The sequence below is a fragment of the Cetorhinus maximus genome, chromosome 14 (genome assembly GCF_964194155.1).
Source record: "Cetorhinus maximus chromosome 14, sCetMax3.hap1.1, whole genome shotgun sequence".
Lineage (NCBI taxonomy): Eukaryota > Metazoa > Chordata > Chondrichthyes > Lamniformes > Cetorhinidae > Cetorhinus > Cetorhinus maximus.
The window spans coordinates 88968046-88990337 of record NC_135892.1 but is presented as its reverse complement, the minus strand read 5'-3'; the positions used below and the strand labels follow the sequence as shown (position 1 = coordinate 88990337).

Genomic DNA, 22292 nt, shown 5'->3' with positions numbered 1-22292 from the left:
AAGGAGATGGCAGATGGATTGAAAGATATTTTGCATCAGACTTCACTATAGAGGATACTAGTGACATCCCAGAAATGAGTGTAAATCATAAGACAGAAGGGAGGAAGGCACTCAAGAAAATTATTATCACCAGGGAAGTGGTACTGAGTGAATTGTTGGGGCTGTGGGCTGACAAGTCCCCGGGTCCTGATGGACATCATCCTCGAGTTTTGAAAGAAGTGGCTCGTGAGATAGTTGATGCATTAGTTTTAATTTTCCAAAATTCCCTAAATTCTGGGAAGGTTCCATTATGGAAAATAGCAAATGTAATTCCTTATTCAAAAAGGGAGGGAGGCATAAAGCAGGAAACTATAGGCCAGTTAGCTTCACGTCTGTCATAGGGAAAATGTTAGAAACTATTAATAAAGTCGTTATAGCAAGGCACTGAGATAAATTCAAGGTAATCAAGCAGAGTCAACATGGTTTTGTGAGAAGGAAATCATGTATACCCAATTTATTGGAGCTCTGAGGAAGTAACATGTGTTGTGGATAAAGGGGAACTGGTGTATGTACCATGCTTAGATTTCCAGAAGGCATTTGATAAGGTGCCACATCAAAGATTATTGCAGAAAATTAAAGTTCACGGTGTAGGGGGTGGCATATTGGCATGGATAGAAGATTGGCTAGCTAACAGGAAACAGAGTGGGCATAAATGGGTCTTTTTCTGGTTAGCAAGATGTAATAAGTGGTGTGCCACAGGGATCAGTGCTGAGGCCTCAGCTTTTTCCAATTTCTACAAATAACTTGGATGAAGGGACTGAAGATATGGTTACTAAATTTACTGATACAAAGATAGGTAGGGAATATAAATAGGTTAAGTGAGTGGGCAAAGAACTGGCAAATGGAGTATAATATGGAAAATGTGAAATTGTACATTCTTTCAGGAAGAATAAAAAAGCAGCATATTATCTAAATGATGAGGGATTGCAAAGCCCTTGAGATGCAACGGGATCTGGATGTTCTAGTGCATGAATCGCAAAAGGTTAGTATGCAGGTACAGCAAGTGATTAGGAAAGTTAATACAATGTTATTGTTTATTGCAAGGGGAATTGAATACAAAAGTAGAGAGGTTATGCTTCAGTTATACAGGGCATTGGTGAGACCACATCTGGAGTACTGTGCACAGTATTGGTCTCCTTATTTAAGGAAGGATGTTAATGTGTTGGAAGAAGTTCAGAGAAGGTTTACTAGATTAATAGCTGGAATGGGAGGGTTATCTTATGAGGAAAGGTTGGACAGGCTAGGCTTGTATCTGCTGGAGTTTAGAAGAGTAAGAGGCAGCTTGATTGAAACATAAGATCCCGAGGGCTCTTAATGGGGTGGATGTGGAATGGATGTTTCCTCTTGTGGGAGAATCTAGAATTAGGGGTCACTATTTAAAAATAAGGGGTCGCTCATTTAAGACAGAGACGAGGAGAAATTTTTTATCCGAGTGTCGTGAGTATTTGGAATGCTCTTCCTCAAAAGGCAGTGGAAGCAGAGCCTTTGAATATTTTTAAGGCAGAGATTTTAGATAAGCAAGGGGATGAAAGGTTATCAGGGGATAGGTGGGAATGTGGAGTTGCGGTTACAATCAGATCAGCCATAATCTTATTGAATGGCGGAGCAGGCTCAAGGGGCCTACTCCTCTTCCTAATTTGTATGTTCGTAAATACAAAGCGATATTGATAGATTAAATGAATGGGAAAAACTGTGGCAAATGGATTTCAATGTAGGCAAATGTGTGGTCATTTAAGACCTAAAAAGTAAATGGTGAAAAGCTAGAAACAGTTGAGGCCCAAAGAGAATTGGGAGTCCAGGTACGTACTTTTAATGATGAGCAGGTATGGAAAATAAACAAGATACTAATGGAATGCTGGCTTTTATATCTAGAGGAATAGAATATTGTACAAGGGGGTACAAGTGATGCTTCAGCTATACAAAGCCCATGTTAGACCACACCTGGAGTACTGTGAGCAGTTCTGAGCACCACACCTTCGGAAGGATCTATTTGCCTTGGTGGGAGCACAGCATATATTTACCAGCGTACACCTGGACTCCGAGGGCTGAATTACGAAGAGAGATTGAACAAACAGGAGTTCTATTCCCTGGAATTTAGATGGTTCTGGGATGATTCAAATCAAAGTTAAGATATTAAGAGGAACAGATAGGGAAGACTGGGAGAAACTATTTCTGCTAATTGGAGAGCATAGGACGAGGGGACATTAAAAAAAATTTAAAGCCAAATCTTTCAAAAGTGAAATCAGGCAGCACGACTAAACACAAAGGATAGTAGAGTTTGGACCTCCCTCTCACAAACGGCAATTCATACTAGATCAATCATTAATTTTAAAATCAGGATTGATGGATTTTTGTTAGCCAAAGGTATCAAAGGATATAAGGTCAACATCCCTTCTAATATTTTGCTGTTGTGCACAGGGTTTTAGGCACAGTAACTTACAAAAGCCAACTTATGCTTGACCTAGGCAGGAACATCCAGGTTGGTGTGCAGCCTAGAGGGCGCATTGGCAAAGGCAGGCATAAGGAATTAGGTCACAGATCAACCATGATTTCTTTGAATGGCGGAATAGGCTCAAGGGGCTAAATGGTCTACTGCCATTCCTATGACTTGACATACACAAGACAATGAAAGTCATCAATACATATACCTACAAACCTCACTTTCTAGCAAACCAATAAAACACAGGAAAATCCAGGATAATACACACCAGAAAAATAAATACACCTTCATAAAGCACCTAACCAATGAGTTACTAAGCTATGGCAACTATATTTTTTCATGATTAATACTAGCTTGGCTCACTTGGGCGAACCCTCATCACTGGATCAGAGAGTTATGGTTTGAATCCCACACCAATGTTCATTATATAATCTATGTGAAGATGCTCAATGCTGTTCTGTGAAATTGTTGAACTGTTGGAGATGCCAAATATTACAGCAAGGCCCAAGCTGTGTGTTCTGGTGGATATTGAAGATTGTATGGCACTATTCAAAAAACAGGAAATTCTCATAGTGCTCTGCCTAATATCCAGTTCCTTAATCAATACCAACAAAAAATAAATTCATCTCCTTTATGTATGTGGGACATCATTGGTGCAAAATGGCTGCAATGCTTGCCCACGTCAGACACAGTACTTAAAAGATTAACTATCAAGCATTGCTCTTTAATACATTTATTTAGAACGAACTTAAAACTTATACGGTAACATTTGTCTTCAAGAGACCTGTTAGAAGAATTTCTTGTGATTCAAAATGTGAACTACACAAGAGCAATCCATCAGAAAAAAAGAAACAAATTATTAATTATAATTATATGCCATATAAAATTATGAAACAATGGCAGGCACACATTAGATATGAGTTGCTCAGGGAACTGAAATGGGATTAAGACCGAAGATTGGATTTTAAATCACTGCTGCACATGATTTTAAACCACTGATGCAAAAGTGCTACTTTGCACATCAGGTCAGCCTTATTTGTTTATGATCCTGTTGAAGCTTTCTTATATGAATTAGACTACTCACTTATCCCATTCAAGAGTCACATAACAAATAATTGCTGTCTTATTGCAAGTATTCAGCAAATGAAAAGGGTTAGAATATCACAAACCTTGTATGTTCTTGTCTTTCTGATGTTGGGCTAGAACAGGCCAAAAGTAATGGGGCCTAACAGGTAAACCTTTCTTCTGCATGATCGTCATGAGCTCAATTGACATTCCTAGAAATTTAAAAGGAAATTACTTTATCATCACAAGTGCTAAATAGAATCATACTAGAATAAAAGCAATGTCCTATTCCCAAGGCTTCTGACAACAAAATACAAACAATTAAGCTACAAGTGCTACCATATGTCAATTAAGAGCAATATGTAGCTGATTTTTCCTCTTATTAATTCCAATTTTATTTTCAGGTCGATAAACAACACTGGTTTATACAAGATTTAATTTTGTTTGATGCACTGTCCTTCTTGTACTTTTTCTCCACCAACTCTGGCACAGCGCACAAAAATAAATCTTTTAAAACGGCTGCTTTATTTTGAAAATGAGAGCTCTGCAAACAACTAAATATTTTCTTCCCCCCCCAGCCCATGAATTTCACATTATGAAAACTGAAGAGAAGGAATGATGTTAGTATAATTACCACTTATGTCGCTAGCATTGCACTGCGCGAATCACGCAAAGTCTGCATTTAAAATGGCTCAATTAACAACTTTGCTCAAAGGCCTGTTTTCTGGGTTATTATGCTGCAGATTTCTCAGTTCAGTTATGTCAAAGGCAAAGCTGGGCTGTATGGGGTTAATGGAAATGCCATTACTCCTACACCAGGAGCTCTTGCAATTTACTAGATGATGAAGAGAAACCCTCTTTTGAGAAGGTACTTTGAAATTCTTGTCTGCTGATCTAAATCTCTCTCACGCCAAGTGTGCTTGTGCAGCTGGTCTTAGTGCTTTCTTTTGCACAAACAGAATTTAGAAATAAATTCAAATTGTAGTTTTGGCTTGATTGACATAGTCCCCAACTCTATTTCCCATCTATCGGAGGTAATCATTTCAGATCAATGAACTTTTGTCAGTTCTGCTTAGTATTTCCGGTATTTTCTATTTTTATTTCCGATTTCCAGCAACCACAATAATTTGTTTTTGTGTAGAGGTAATCATGAACCCGAGACACGCAGTTTCATTCACAGCACACCTCAGATTCTAAGTTTATCACAGGAAATGCAGGCCTATTTATAGAAACTATAATTTGCTGTAAATGCAAAGAGGTGTTGGGAACAGTCTGATTGTAGTAGCTTCCCCTTCAAACATAAAACTCACGCTCTATCATCCCACTCTGCATATTGAATCATGAAGATTGGTTGTCAAGAATATGGTGCCTTTGACAAAGCTTTACTATCAACCTAAGTACTTGCCTGCTAGTTTCAGGAGGCAATCTAGCATTGCAAAGGAGATCTTGGGCTAGAGATAAAAAAGGAAAGCAGGAAACAACTCATCCACATGCTCCTGTATAACATGTTCTAATTGTCCGTATTAAAAACTATGGAAATTCCATTCCCTTAAAAGAATTTTACAATTTTTAAATTTATGTTTATCAAGTTTTAACAACAATCATACTGAGTAACAGTACAAAAAAAGCTAACAGTACAGCAATAATTTGATTTACTTACATTTGGAAAAGAAAGAGAAAGAAAAGGGAAGGAAAAAGGAGGAAGAAAAAGAGAAAGGAAAGAAAAAAACCCCAAAAGAACCCCTTCCCAGCCCCCAAAAAAATAAATAAGAAAATCAACAGCAATCATAGGTCAGATATAGTCTCACGTGATATAATACACACAACCTAATTAGGGTCAGTTATATGAAAGTAGAGAGTTGTAGTTCCTCAAAATAATCTAAGAAAGGGTGCCAAGCTACATAAAATCCATCAGCGAAGTCTCTTATAGTGTACTCCATTATCTCAAGTTTAAGATTCTGCATAAGGTCTTGTATCCAATTAGTAAAAGAAGGCAGGGCAGACTGCTTCCAATTTAATAGCATAATGCGTCTAGCCAAAAATGTTGAAAAGGTGAGTGCATTAGTCTGAATTTTTGTAAGAGGGATGCCATTTGGTTCCACTCCAAAGAGTGCTTTAATAGGAGAAGGTTCAATGTTGCTACTAAAAACATGTAAGAGTGCTGTAAAAATTTTTGTCCAAAAGAAAGCCAAGTTAGGACACAACCAGTACATATGAATTAGCGAGGCTGGGGCAGTATGACATTTAACACAGGTCGGGTCAAAATTTCAATAAATCTTAGATAATTTCACTTTGGATAGGTGGATACGATGTTAAGATTTTAAATTGTAGCAACCCACGTCTTGCATATACAGAAGAGGAACGTACACAAGAGAAAACAGACTTTCAGTTATCTTCTAATAAGTCGGAGTCAAAATCTTGCTCCTAAAGAACTTTTTAAGGTAAAAAGTGAAGGACAGTGTAGTGAAAAAATTAGAGGATACAATTTGGAAATAAACTCCCTAACAAAAGGATTTAGTTCTAATATAATATCTATCGGTGATTTAGGGGACAATAAAAGGAAATTGGGCGATTTGTTTGCGTGCAAAATCTCTGATTTTAAGTAGTGTGTGCGGGCATATCATATTTCCAAGAGAGAGGGTGTCAAAAGAAGCAAAAATATTATCAATATATAAGTTAGCAAGGGTTTTGATGTCTCTCGCATGCCAGACTTGAAAAGCAGAATCTCCTAATGAAGGCAGAAACAAATGATTTGCATCAATAGGGCTGCATATAGAGAGAGATTGTAGCCCAAAGTATGTTCTGAATTGGGTCCAAATCTTAAGTGACTATCTAATGATAGGGTTTGAAGAAAAATGACTGGTTGAAAAAGGAATGAGGAGCACAACAGAGCAGGCAGAGATATGCATTGATAGGAGGCTGCCTCCAATTGCACCCACGCTAAACTAGCTCAGTCCAAACAAAGCCAAAAATATTACGGATATTAGCAGACCAATAATGAAACTGAAAATTTGGCAGTGCCAAACCACCTAAATGCTTGGGTCTTTATAGTAAAACTTGTCGAATTCTGCGTGTTTTCTTATTCCAAATAAAGGAAGAGATGAATTGGTCTACTGCAACAAAAACTAAATACTTGGGGATAAACAATGGAATGCACTGAAATAAGTATAGAAATTTTGGCAGAATATTCATCCTTACAGAATTTATACAACCAATGACAGAAAAGGGTGAGCTAGACCAACGTGCTAAGTCCTGCTTTGTATGTTCCAACAAAGGGTCAAAGTTGAGCTTAAAAAGGTCTCCAAGGGATCGAGGAGTTAAAATTCCTAAATATTTAAAACTGTTTACTGAAACCTTGAAGGGGAGGGAAGAAAGAAGGTAACTCTTTGCAATAGAGGTAATAGGAAAAATTTCACTCATTTGCAAATTAATTTTAAAACCTAAAATATGACCAAATCGCTTAAGAAGAGAGAATAAGTGGGAGTGGGGCCAGATCAGAGATGTAAAGAACCAGGTTATCAGCATATAGGGAGAGTTTCTGCTCGACTCCATCCCCTATAACACCCTCTATATCTCTGCAGGTCCACAGTGAAATTGCCAGGGGCTCAATAGCAATAGCGAAAAGTAGGGGGGAAAAAGGGGACAGCCCTGTCTGGTACCTCAATAGATGTCAAAGAGTTTACAGCGGATATTATTTGTACGTACTGAAGTAACCGGTGAGGAACACAAGAGTTTTATCCGTTTTATAAAAATGGATCCAAATCCAAATTTTTGAAGAGTGAAGAAAAGGTAGTCCCATTCCACTCTATTAAAAGTCTTTTCAGCATCCATAGTTGTAAGAATCTCAGGGAGAGGATTAGTTGAATGCATATAAATAACATTGGCAAGGTGCCCTAAATTAGAAGGATTCCCTACCCTGTATAAAACCTGTCTGGTCAGGAGAAATAATAGATAGAAGGACAGGTTCAAGACAGTGGACTGAGGTTTTAGTTAGTGTCTTGACACCCGCATTTAAGAGGGAAATAGCCCAGTATGAACTGCCATGCAGACGATCTTTATCCCTCTTTAAAGGAATAGACAAAGATGCGGGAGTGTTTTAGAGAAAAGCATTCCAAAAACAGAGAGAATAATAATGGAGAAAGTTGTGATAAGAATTTTTAAAATAAAATTCTATTGGAAATCCATCTGGCCCTGGTGCCTTATTACTCTACATGGATTTAATTGCCTTTAGTATTTCATCTTGGGAACGGGGTACTTCTAACGCATTCATAGAGTCAGGCATAAGAGATGGGATGTCAATATTATCAAAAAAATTGTGAAATAAACCAGGATCTGAAAAAGAGTCTGAGGTATAAAGAGTGGAACAAAAAAGTTTGAATTGATTATTGATCTCCCGATGATTGGTGGCGGTTGACCCTGTTGGAGTGGTGATTTCAGTAATAAGTTGAGAGGAAGCAGATTGGCAAAGCTGGTGAGCCAGGAGTCTATGGGTTCTTTCACCATGCTCAAAGAATGTACCACGTGATCTAAGTATAAGCTTTTCTGTTTGTTTAGTAGAAAGAAGATCAAATTCAGTCTGTAGAGCCAGACACTGTTTATATAATACTGGCGTAGGTGCAAAAGCATACTGCTGGTCCACTAAGAGAATGTGGTCAACCAATTAGGACAAATTTGAGATATTGCATTTGTTAAGTTGAGCAGTATATGAAATTATTTGTCCACATAGGTAAGCCTTCATACTCTCCCAGGCAGTAGCAAAGGAAATATCTGGAGTAGTATTAAGTTCTATAAAAGTATTGATTTGTGAGGAAATTAATTTAGTGAAATATGGGTCCATCAGAAGAAGAGAATCAAGGTGGACGAGAAACAGGTTGGTCATGGAATTGTATTGCTAAAACTAAGGGGGCATGATCAGTGATCATAAAACCATTGTATGTGCAAGATTAAATAAACGGGAGCAGCCTCTTGTCAAGGAAAAAATAGTCAATACACATGTAGGTGTGGTAAACAGGAGAGAAAAGGAGTATTGTCTTGCTGATGGGTATAGGAGACGCCATGAGTCTACCGATCCGTGTGTATCCAGAAAAGACCTGATGGTTGAGGCTGATTTTGATATTGGAACAGATTTTGTGGATGAGCGATCTAAATTTGGGTTAAGAACACAGCTAAAGTTTCCTCCAAGAAGTAAGTGATGCGAGTCTAAATCAGGTATGGAAAATAAGAAGTTTAAAATGAAATGGTGATCATCCCAGTTGGGTGCATATACATTAGCCAGGGTCAATGGACAGTTAAAAAGTCTGCCTTATACGATAACATAGCAGCCATTAGGGTCAGTTACAACCTGAAAATGAACAAAGGGAATGCCTTTATGGATTAGAATTGCCGCAACTCTCGCTTTACTATGAAAATTAGAATGAAACATCTGCCCAACCTAACCTTTCTGCATTCAAAAGTAGTCAGATGTACGTAAGTGAGTTTCCTGCAGGAAGGTAATATCCACTTTCAAATGATGTAAATGAGAGAGAACTTTATTTCTTGTAACTGGGCGATTTCGGCCTTTCACATTCCAGGTAATAAAATGGATTGGACAACCACCGTGTTATGGACAACCATCTTAATATTAGGGGACATTATGATAACAAAAGTGTATCAAAGCATATGGTCCCCATAGATTAGCCATTACAAATAAAGGATGAAATATTTTTGAGACAGAGCATATCCACCTGAAGAATGTTAAAAACTAACCAAAAGGGAAGTATATATGTATATTTGGAAAAGAAGAAGAAAAACAGAAAAAAAGAGAGAAGGGAGAAAAAATAGAAGGCATCGAAGGAGTAAAGAAAAGCTTACATCACCTCCCGAAACGAGGTGAATGCTGCCCCTCACAGCTGTTTATGTAAAACTTCCCACGATTAATGTGGTTTGGACATGAGATACAAAGAGATTGGTACAACCAACAAAACTTATCGTGTGACAGAACCATCACGCATAGCTGCCTAATTCAGCATCGAGTACCGTTTTGTCCTGGGTGAAGTCACGATATAATTTAAGAGAAGGTACGATTGTGTCTTTGAAAAAGGCTGAAGCTTCTTGCAGCATGTTGAAAATCTTATTCGCTCTGTTGAGAGTTACACGCAAGCGAGCAGGGTGGAGAAGCCCAAATTGAAGTTCAGCTTCACAAAGTTGGGCTTTAACAGTTTTGTATTCTTCACAACACCGGGCTAAATCCATGTTGAGGTCAGGGAAGATGAACATCTTGCTTTCACCAAAGTATAGTTGACCCTTTTCTCTAGACAGGTGCATAATTTGCTCCTTCATTCTATAGTGATACAGTCTTAGTACTATTGGACTTGGGAGCTCGCCATGCTATGGCCGACGCCAAAGGGCGATGGACTCAATCCACTACCGGTGGTGAATCGAAACTCTCCTTGCCTAAAACCTCCAAAAGAAGTGCCTCAGTAAAAGTTGTAGGGTTTCCCTGTTCCGCACCCTCGGGCACCAAGAGAATCCATAAACTTTGTCTTCGGCTGCAATTCTCCAGGTCATCCATCTTCATCAGCAATTTCGTATTTTGGTCTTCCTGTTGGGGGTAGATCATATCTGGAGCAACAATTCTGTCGCTCAAGTCAGTAGCTGATCATTCAACAACAACCTTTGCTTGAAGGAGGCAACAGAGGAACGCAGTTCTGAACGGAGTCCAGCAATTTCAGTGAGAATAGTGCACTCTAAGTCAGCAAGTGTGCTGACAGAATTAAATTCAGCGCGGGAAACCGCCATGTTGTTACCAGCTGTAATATCAGACACCGCAGTTGATAAAGCACCAGGCCCGGTATCATTCTGATTACATTTGCCTCTGGGTTTAATCATTTCGAATGTATGTTGAGCGTCAAAATAGACCCCAAAACACAGTCAAAAAGCTGAACTTTTTAACTCAATATCAGTAATTTTTATAGGAGTAAATTACTTAAATCGTGGTTGCTGTCTTCAGCCACATCCTACTCCATTCCTGTCACGTGAACTCCCCCGATTTTACAATTTTAAACTTCACACAAGTCTATGATAAATGGCTGTGTCAGAAAAGTTCAATGCTCTTCAAGCAATCGACATCTCCCAACCTTCAAATTTTACATATAATACATACCAGATTTCCTGGCATCCAGTGCACAGTGAAGAGCAAACTGGAAAGGAGTTGAATGCAAATTGGCCTCCTTTAGTCCCTCACAGAAGTGACACAATTTGTCCACTGGCTAGAATACAATGGGAAAAAGTAGAAATCAATTTCATCCTAAAAGAAAATAAGCATTCATACTACAAATAGAGCCAGAGTTGTTACCAGGATTTCAGCACAACATAATAATGGGTAGGTGAATATTTTCAGGCTACACATGTCCAGTTAATTGCGAAATGCACCCAGGAGAAAAATTAACTTATACCCATCTAACAATAAACATTTCTACAGCATACCTTTAAACTAGCAAATGTCCAAAGGTACTTCATACAGCAGAAATAAATATTAAACAACAGAGTCGCACAGAGAGAAAAAAATTGGTTAAAAACAAGATTTTATGAAAGCTTCTAAACTTGGTGATAGAAGTAGCACTTGAATGGGTTCAGGGAGCTTATTCTAAGGGCACAGCTGAGTTACCTGAAGACCAGTAGGCACTCTAAGCTGCGTGCCTGCGCGGCCATGTGCCACGTACCTAATTATTACAGCCGCGCACATCCTGATGGTTAAATGAGGTTTGCTGCCACTCTAGCCCATGAGTAAAGAACTGGTAGACTGCCCCACAACAGAAAATTAACGGACGAGACCCAAACCTGACATAATTAATCAGGTGGAATTAGCAGACAAAATTCACTTGTGTCAGTTCCAGGAGCCCGAAGGTATGCCTGCACTTGTCTTTCCTGCAGCTCATTCCCCAAATCTTCCTCTCACCACTTCCCTCACCGACCCTCCCACTCGCCACTTTCCTCACCGACCCTCCCTCTTGCAGCCCCTCTCGTGACCCTTCTCCAGAGTCTTCACTCACGGCAAGAGGGAGAAGCAGTGACCAGGAAATGTGGCGAGGGGGAGGGAAGCGGTGACGGAGGCGACAAGCGGCAGGGTTGGGAGGGAAGTAGTGAGCAGGAGGGTCAGAGAGGGAAACGACGAGTCAAGGGAGGCAGCGAGCTGGAGGCGGGAAGCAGTGAGCAGGGGCTAAGTTGAAAGAGTTACGTAATTAAGAGTTAAGTGATAGGATTTTTGGGCCAGTTAATACCACTGATCCAGTCATTCTGTTGCAACTGGGTCCGTAGAATTATTAAAGGAAGATTGATCCCAAAGACATTCAGCACATTAAAATTTAAGGGCACTTCTATGAATAGTTTAGCATACCTAGCCCAGATCTCCAAATAATAAGGCAAAGATTCTTATGAGGTTATCTCATGGAACATTCTAAACCTTACATACTTCCAAATATTACCTTTCCCCAACTCACTTTGTATGCATTGTGAAGGGCAGTTTACTTTAAAAATGGTGAACTGGTTTATTACTTCACAATTTATTGATTTTTAATCTAAAAAAACTGTAGGTGGAACAAATGCCACTACTACTCCAAAAACTTCAACAGTCGCTTTCCCTCCTCGAATTCCATTCATCTTCACCACAGCGCTGTCTTCCTCAGTTCCCAGATGTACTTTTCCCCCCTTCAGTATTCACTTAATTTGCAGGGACACAGAGTCTTTCTGACCTTCACTCTCCAGTTCACAAAAGTCAACCTCTCTCCAAATTCACATGCACTTTACTTCTGCCTGATTACGTTTGTTGCTGTGAAGAAATGACTAAGCTATTTACCTCAGAATTCAAAGCAGTTTTAAGCCTTTATTTTGAGCTTGTCAAATTAAAACAAAAAATCCTCGTCTTGAGTCAATGCGGCCTATTCAACTTTTCCTCTGTTAAATGACCAAAATACAAGCTACAATATAAACACTAACTACCTTTCTCATGTATGGTAGTGTCGTCGTTACGGTACTGAACTTATTATCTCGAGGTCAGAGTGCAAACGCCACCATGATAAATGTAAAATTGAATTCAGTAAACCTTGTAATTTGTGCACTAGCATGTTACCATGTCAAAGGTTGGGGGTGGTATTCTGCCTTCTCCTTCCATTCCTATGGTGACTTGTTGAAAATTTATGCTACAAATAGGCTTTTTCATATTACCTTGATATTGGTGCACATAAAATTTATTCTGTATATGGGTGAAAAAAATTAAGGGGAACATTGCTGAAGACTGAAATTTTGTACTGTCTGATTCAGCCAGTGTAGGCAGATAACCAGAGAATTCAGGGGCAAGGGCTCAGTGCACAAGGCAGGAGCTGACAATGTTGACTTAAAGGCTAGATTCTCTGGAGGCTTTTTAAGTTGGTGATAGAAGTAGCAAGTGAATGAGTTCACAGAAGACTGAGATTTTGTACTGTCTGGTTCAGTAAGAGGAGGCAGCTAGATCATCCAAGTCTTGATATTGATCATACAATCCAACAACAGAGACGGCCGTGGAGTCAAGGGGATGTTATGAGAAATGGAGCTGGATGTCATCAATATGCATATGGAAACAGACAAAATGCTAATTAACATCATAGAGGAGTAACAAGTAAACAAGGGAAAAGGAATGAAAGAAGAATGGAACTTTGGGGTGCTCTGGAGACAAAGTTACAGTAGAAGAAAAATAACATTGCTGGTGTTGTGCTGTGCAATGGGAGAAGCACAAAAATTTTCTTTCAGCAGTCCCAGAGCAAAATGCAGTGTTTGATGCAAAGAGTAGTTTGGGTACTGTACGACTTGAGTGAAATACTGATGGTATTCATTACAAAGGGAGCATTATGGAGGTGGTGAACTAAGAGTATGACCTAAGCATAAATTAATGAATATTAACTTGAGCATAATTTACAGTTACCAGCATTTGCTAAATAAACTTAGTGACAGCAATAAGAATGCTGATTTGGCACCATAAAATTATGGGATTATCACCAAATTTCTCGGCCTTACCTTATCTAGGTTAATGCAGTGCCGGATGAAGAAGTTACCAAAGTCTAATGAATCGCCATTTTGGTTCTCAGACTGAAATGTGGGAAAGGTTTTCAGCATCTGGAAAGCAACTTCTTCCAAACCTTGTGTAATCAGGCTCAAACATAGATTCATTGCATCTGTAACAATGAACAAATTAGAAACATAAGCTATGCTGTGACAACTGTTCAACTACAACCACCAAATTATAATTATGAAGCACACATCTGCTTCGTAAAATATACTATCCTTATTGAACAATTAAACATAATCAACGTACAGGGAAAATTGTGCTCAGCTTTTCATGTTTGGTTTTATTGTGCACGATCTCATATAAGCAGCGTGGAAAGTATTGCAATCCAACAACCTGCTGTACAATGGAATCAGTAAGGTGGGTTACACTTCCCATCTCACAGGAAGGCTTTGTTCAGAAACTAGCCCTGGGGAGGAGTTGTGAATGTCTCCAATGTTGGGACTCCCCCCTCCCAAGGGCCCTCTTTATTAACAGGATTTCCCGAGCTATTTTTAAAATAGACCAAGAACTACTGCAAAAAAATGTAAATTTCACAATTTATTTTCAGAATACTGCAAATGAAATGCACTCTAGCATCAGCTGTTGTAAATTGCAAGAAGACAACCACAAAAGGAAAACAAATTTGCTGAATTATCCCATATTCTTAAATATTATGATTTGAAAAATTCACTTGCATCATGCTGTGTTGTCCCGTTTTATCCTTCAAAATTACTGAATCTGAAAACAGACATTTTGTGTAGAATTTCCCCTCATGTGATACAAAATTAATGGAGGTGCTAAGATCCATAGTTCAATTCATTATTTTAGTAAAGCAGAACTTAATATCACATAGAATGAAGTACAAAATTGTGTGCTATTTCCAAGTCCAAGCTGTTTCCAGTCCACAAATCAAAGCCATGAAACAGAGCCACCAAAGAATATGAGGATGCCAAAAAGAATAGTTACTATCCTTTTACAATATAAGTAATGCAATCAGATAACTTCTCTTTCATATTCTAACCAGCTTTTGTATCTTTTCATCATCTGCAGCTCTTCTTTGCATCTCTCTCTATCAATGTCTTGAACACTAATTTGCAAGAACACATCGCCTATGAGTACTTAAATAACAAAAAGCTGGTGATTTAGCAATGAAGTCTTAAGTGCAGGACATGGGTTTTTTTGTCCAATATTCACATTTTGACTTCCCCAAGAGGATACATTTAGTACATTCTGCAGGATTGTCATAGGAAATGTGGCAAGGGAAATACAATGGCCAGGATCGGTTGGCACTTTTCATCCATGAAAATAGAAAGAAAATTTGTTCTGACTTTCAATTCTTTGAAAAAAATTGAAAATGTTTAATGCACTCTAAGCAAAATTCCAAGTATTTTAAGGTAAATAAGGTTTGAAGAATCACAACTGAACATCATATATATGCACTACTAGTATGGAACTTGCCTGGTACATATCCCCTGTCATGTCTCATCCGCTCCACAATATCCTGAACATATTGTGGATAGCCAGACTTGGCCAGGCTGAAGATAATTTGCATCAAGTCCCTGTCCATCAGGCTGGCATCTGTCTTTTCAACTTTCTCCAATGTCTATCAACAAGGGAAAGATTAAGCACACAAAAATAGGTTTTAGATTCAAATCACACAAATATCTTAGGGCAGTGCTAAAAGAGATTTTTTTTTCACTTCAACACCTTTTAATCTCTTCCCTATTCCCTAACTTGTCACAATCAGTTCTTTTAAGCTGTTACCCTACCAATTACTAATCAGGTACCTACAAAATATAGTATTTACGGAACCCAAATCGGAGAATAAAATAATTTTGGAGAAAGATCATTAACTTATCTTCTGTGACTTAAATTCAGGTTACAAAATATATATAAGGGAATTTTTAAAGAACAAAGTTACACTTAAAAAGAAAAATCAGAAGCATTAAGTTTGAAAATCTGAACCCTTTTACTTCCTCCCACCTTTGTGCTGGATAACTTTTTTTTTACACACAAGATGACACACACTGAGTAAGGAGAGGAGAACCGTTTATTAACACGTGTATCATGCAGTAAGCATACAAAAAGTTCTGCACCAAATTCACAAACTAGATGGCAATTTTAATCAAAGTGCATAAAAATATTTTATCACATAAAAGTATTAATTTAGTTGATGGAGGTAACAGGAAATTTCATTGAGGGGAGCATGTCACTCAATGATGTTATAAATACTTATTTTTACATTTTAAAAACAAAACAGAACGCCTGCACAGAAATAATATTTTCTACTGTTAATTTTTTTTATTATTCGTTCATGGGATGTGGGTGTCACTAGCTAGGCCAGCATTTATTGCCCTTGCTCAGAAGGCATTTAAGAGTCAACCACGTTATCTGGGTCTGGAGTCGCATGTAGGCCAGACCAGGTAAGGACAACAGATTTTCTTCCCTAAAGGACATGAGTGAACCAGATAGATTTTTTTACAACAATTGGCAATTTTAACCTTTAATTTTATGATTTTTACTGAATTCACCATCTGCTGAGGTGGGATTCGAACCCAGGTCCCCAGAGCATTTCCCTGAATCTCTGGAACACTGGTTCAGTGACAATACCATTATGCCACCACTACCACTGTTTTAATGTTTTACTAACTAGGGAATGAAAGCCTCACATAGGGAGAGCATCAGCTGGCCTTCAGGTTTCTCACCTATCTCTTCCCTCTCTTCAGCTACCACTAGTGCCCTCCTCCCATGCCTGCACCACACCCGCTTTCACCAGCAACCAGTACCTAGAACTCTGCTAATGGTACGCTGTGCAATCAGGTGCCAGATGTGTACTGCAAGTCAGAGTTGATTTGTCTTCCAATTCCTTCCCTTCCTCCCGATGGGGGATGGATAGAGACTTCACTCATAACAAAGATAATAAATATGCACCAGTAAGAACTGCAGCATTGAACTAGGTCTCATTCTGCATTAACGCATCAATTTAAAGAGTTGCACAAAGTGGAGACTGAGGAAGCGCAGCATGAACCCTGCCTGAAGTGACCGAATGAAAACCCTTTCTGTGCTGGCTGAAAGGATACTATGTGAAATGAGTTTCATCACTGTCAATCCAATTGCTAATGGGCATGGATCAATTGGATGAATCAGCCCATAATTCTGTACTCACTGGCAATCAACTGATGTCAGAGACAGAAAATTTCAACGAGTGCAAGAGGACATTTTCTTCTGACATGGAGGCCAAAGTAAATAGAGGATTATGCTGCATCTTACCAATGCTTCACACCTCAGGCCGCTATTGCAATTGGAAAATGTTCCTTCCTCAGCACCATCACCCTTTAACTACTTCAAAGACTCTTGCCTATAGAAATTACAGATTTTTGCACCAATGAAACCAAATTCTAGGCATGCTTTCACTGAAAGACCTCTACAGCAGCAAAAGTCTATACTCTTGGGTTTTCAACATTTTGAAATAGAGACAAATTCAAAATTATGACATTTTGACAAATGATTAAACATTAAAAGTAAAAAATAAACCAATGCTCGAGATCATAAACATTACCATAATCACACAAGTTCCTGAATGTTTAGGATTTTCATGCAAAACTCTACATTCTGGAGGATACATGTAATGTTTGCAACATTACATAAATGTTTCCATATACAACAGTATTCGGATCAATATATTGTAATTAAGTTGGACTCAAATAAAAGCAACAGATGCTGCCCAGTTTTGTACCTGTTTCATGTTCTCAATATCTCCCTTCTCAGCGTATGCATTCAGCAGTGCAACGTAGGTATCTGGTCCGGGTTCAATTCCTGCACCACTCATCACAGTTAGAATACCCTCTGCACTTTCCATGTCACTGAAATAGAAGTTTACAAATTAAAATACCAGACAGAAAACAGAATGTACAGAAAATAGAGATTTCAACCAATTGCATTAATCCATTCATACAGAAGCTGTCCTATTCAGTTTAAATTGAACAATGGTGATATCAAATACTCAATTGTATATCTGTTCAGAAAACACAAAGCATTTGATTGTTTTGCTTGTGCCCAACGCACCAAAGGAAAACAATAATTTATATTTACATAGCACTTTATCATTATCTCCCAGTAACATCTCAAAGCACTCAAAACACCAAAAATCACTTTGAAGGGCAGATATGTTGTTATGGAGCTAAATATTTTAGTCATATTGCACACAAGATCCAAATAATTGCAGAGATTAATTAACCTTATTAATTATCATGTGTTGGAGAAGGGAAGAATGTGAACCAAGAGAATAAATGGCCAGGACACCAGGAGAACTCCATATTCTTTGAATGGCATCTTCAACACCCCACTTGAATCATTGCAACGTGCATAGATTGAATGCCTCATACAGCATTCGTTCAGCACTGCACTGGGGAATCAAACTAAATTTAGAGGTTAAGTTATGAAATGGGGTTTGAACCTTGACTATTCTGATTCAAAAGAGTCCTACTAACTGAATGAAAACACACGCTGAGGACCTTTATTGTGGGCAGGCAGAGGGGCATGGAAACAGTGCAAGACATTACCATGTGCCCAATAAATCACTTAAATACAGCGTGCAAAATGATTATGCTGAAGTTATTTGACTAGGTAAAAAAGGACCCAGTAAGAGAACCAGGCTAAATGCTTCTTGGTTCTCTTCCCCTAGACAACGTGGGGGCAGAAATGAAACCATAGAGAGAATTTTGGAAGCAGTTTACACCATCCACCATGCTGGCTGCAGACATAATTTAAGAGAGGGTCAGATCTGAGACCAGCACTTGCTGAAAGACATATGCGAAGTAGTGGCCAAATGACACAAATAGAAAAAATAAAAAGTAGCATGATACAAATTGTCACCAAGGTTGTGAGCAAATTACTCTGGAAAAAGAGAGGTGAAGTAGACAAATCAACCCTCATCAGTCATGTGAAAATACAAGTGGGCATTAACAGGCAGCAGAGTCCTGAGTTTAGTGACATCACCTACTGTTATGTCCAGGAAATGGTGCATGGGGAAGAGTGTTCAACTGTCCTGCACAGGGACCATATTCCCCTCTATCATAGTTAAATAAATCCCAACATCACTGCCGTTAATTCACAACTTCCTTATGAAAGTCTGCAATCTGTTACAGAGCATCATAAACAGTAAGAAATCTTTTAACTCTGTATATAAAAAATTACTTAGAACAGAACTTGAGTATTACCGAAGAAGAGAGACATGTCAAAACTTTTGGGGGTCGGTTAGCTCAGTTGGCTGGATGATTTTGTGATGCAAAGTGACGTCAACAGCATGGATTCAAGTCCCGTACCATCCGAGGTCATCCACGAAAGGCCCTGCCTTCTCAACCTCGCCCCTCGCCCAAGGTGTGACGACCCTCAGGTTAAACTCACCACCAGTTGTCTCTCTTTAATAAGACCATAGACTATGGCAACTTTCACTTTCACACTTTACTAGAATACCAATATAAGGGGAAGAGTCCTGATGAGCGCAACCTTCAGCATGTCTCTTTTCAGCAAAACTTGAATATTGCTGAAAAGCAAGACATGTCACGAGACTTTTTAAGTTTTGCACTCATCAGGACAAACACAAGAATGCCAAATTTTAAACGATCACAACAATTTCTACAGGTTGAAGGGGTGCAAAGTGGTTGGCAAGTTGACTTCAATTAACTGAGGCATGCCTCACATACCGTAATAATCTCAATCGCATGCTCAAATTCGCTTTTGAGATGGAGCAGTCTAACACCTCCCTTTCCTCAAAATGATAGTTGAGAAATCCATTAATGGGCTCTCCATTGCTGTCTACCATAAACTTACCTTCACTGTTTAATATACACGTTGGGATTCCTTTAGCTCCAGACCACAAGTTTGGTCTTATCAGCAATCATGTAAACAGGGCCCGAGCCATTTGCTCACCTTGCAAGCTTGACACAGAAACAGAGTGCATCAAAGCTATCCCGAAGGACAATGGCTATCCTGATCAGATAATTGTTTGTTATGTATTACGCAAGCTCGCAAATGGGTCAAAGGTCACCATTTTTGGACTTGAAAAGTGCCATGTCTGCCTCAAATTACCCTGGAAAGGCAAAGTATCTCAAAAATTTGAGCAACAGGTGAAGCAAGCTGTAACGATGCAATAGCTACTCAAGTAGTATTTTCCCACCAACAGGATGCCACCATCGGTTCAAAAAGGCGTTCTCACACAATTGAGCAATGCCATCCATGAATTTCAGTCCCGGTGCAATGCCAGGTACGCAGACAGTACGTTCTAGTGATTGGCTGATCAAATCAAACAGCATGTTCCTTTGGTTGTTTGCAAAAAGCAGAGTACCGATCATATGCAATCAGCCACACTTACAAAACCCAAAGCATAATGTCTACTGTTAGGTATGATTCTGCGACGGGGTAGCACTTGTGGGACAATCCTGAGTGCGCTAATAGTTGCACTCAGAACCAATCTAAGACAGTCAAGCTCATAACATGGCTCATTTATGTTTGCTAGAAGTGACATACATTTGCATGCAGGAACCCCTTCTCTGCAAACAAATGGAATGTATTCAAGCCTTGAAAATTTTTTGAATTACCTGGGAGCTTGGGGAGTCTATAGTTCCCTGTTGCTTTCTCCACTGCAACACCTGAGCCAGAGTCAACTTGCCAACCAGTCACCACCCTTTTCTCCTATAATATAAACTATTTTAATTGTTTGAAATTTGGCATTCTTGTATTTGTCCTGATGAGTACAAGACAAAAAGCTTTGGCAGCATCTCTCTCTTTTCAGAAAAATGCTGTATATTTATAATCATTTCACTCAGGAATATATTTCAAGTTTGATATTCAATAATGTGCATGAATTATTTGTTCTCCATTCTCATAGTTCATTATCCATATCAACAACAAGGGATGTTACTGTCTTCTGACAGGCAAACTGTACATTATCCTATATTGACGAAATCTTACATACATGGGATTACATAGGATATACGGCACAGAAACATGCCATTCAACCCAACTCAATACCAAGCTGGTATTCCCATCTTTCCTCATCTAAACCAACCATTGTAACCATCTATTCCCTTTTCCCTCATAGGCTTGTCTAGTTTCCCCTTAAATGCATCTATACTCTTCACTTCAACAACTCCCAGTGGTAGCGAGTTCCACATTCTTACCACTCTTTGGGGGAAAAGGTTTCTTCTGAATTTCCTACTGGATTTCTTGGGGACTATCTTATATTGATGGCTTCTAGTTAAACTCTTCCCCACAAGAGGAAACATTTTCTCATAATCCACGCTATTAAAACCTTTAATAATTTTAAAGACCTCCATCGGGTCAACTCTGAGCCGCCTTTTTTCAAGAGAGAAGAATCCCAGCCTGGCAATCCTTTCCTGGGAATTAATACACGTGTATTTGGTATCACACTTGTAAATGTTCTCTGAATCCTTTACCAGTGCCTCTATATCGTTTAATAGGCAACCAGAATTGTACGCAGTACTCGAAATGAGGTTTAACCAAGATTCGATACAGATTTAGCATAACTTGCCTACTTTGCAATTCTATCCCACTAGAAAGTTGTTTTTTATATGGCCTTACTAACCTGTGGCACAACTTTTAGTGATTAGTGTACCCAAGATCCCTCTGTTCCTCTACCCCACCTAGATTTGCACGTTCCAAGTAATGTGACCTCCCTATTCTTCCTATCAAAATGAGCTACCTCACATTTATCTATTACAAACTTCATTTTGCCAATTACTTGCCCATTCTGCAAGTCCTCAGCAATTTGTTGCAGTCCTCCTTCAAATTGATCATCACCCCTCTCCACCAATTTGTTGTCATCCGCGAATGTAGAAATTGGGTTTTTGATTCCAAAGTCCAAATCGTTAATATAAATAGTGAACTGCTGTGGTCCCTGCAACTCTCACCTTCTGTCACTCTGAATAATTGCTCTTTATTCCCAATCTCTGCTTTCTAGCTTGAAGCAAGCTAGTAATCCATTCCACTGTTTCTGCCCTGACTCCACATTCTCCGAACTTATTCATTAGTTTATTATGGGGCATCATATCAAAGACCTATTGAAAGTGCAGATAAATTACATCTACCACATTACCATTGTCTATTCTCTCTGTTACCTCTTAGAAAAATAAAGTTGGCTAAGCAAGATTTTCCCTTTTGAAATCCATACTATTATAATTCTCATTTCTAGATGTCCTTCTATTCTCTCCTTTACTAAGGATTCCATTATTTTCTTTATCACTGATGTTAAGCTATATTTCCCCCCAGAAACATGTTTTAATAGAGATGACTAGGCAGACAAGGTAAGAGAAACTGTTGCTGTAGATATGTTTGATGCATCTGGAAAGCATGAAGTGGAACTACACAAGGACAATCTAATGGAGCAGCATAACAGGAGAGGTGCTGGAGGAGAATAGCATAGTCAAACGCTATAAAAAAACATTGAAGCACACAAGGAGGGATGACACACCGTGCTCACCGCCACAGAAAATGTCATTTTGACTTCTGTTAGGGTGCACCCAGTCATTCAACAAAGGCGGAAGCCAGACCGGAGGAATTAAAATAGGAAGCTTTGGGAAAAAATAGACATCAAGGTCAAAGACAACATGTTTGATGACTAAAAATAGAGTTAGTAATGGGGAAGCAATTGGAGAGGGGAGGAAACGTTGA

At 38.9% G+C, this 22292-nt stretch overlaps 1 protein-coding gene across 1 annotated transcript in view; it reads right to left on the bottom strand.

Annotated features, from left to right (window-relative positions):
- Positions 1–22292, bottom strand: part of lrpprc (leucine-rich pentatricopeptide repeat containing) — a 153228-nt gene that overhangs the window by 106124 nt on the left and 24812 nt on the right. Inside the window, exons 7-11 of the mRNA XM_078557196.1 lie at positions 17338–17464; positions 15060–15204; positions 13571–13728; positions 10686–10791; positions 3649–3756 (exon numbers count right to left, since the gene is read on the bottom strand). Coding sequence (XP_078413322.1) covers positions 3649–3756; positions 10686–10791; positions 13571–13728; positions 15060–15204; positions 17338–17464 — 644 coding nt within the window. The remainder of the gene's footprint in view (positions 1–3648; positions 3757–10685; positions 10792–13570; positions 13729–15059; positions 15205–17337; positions 17465–22292) is intronic.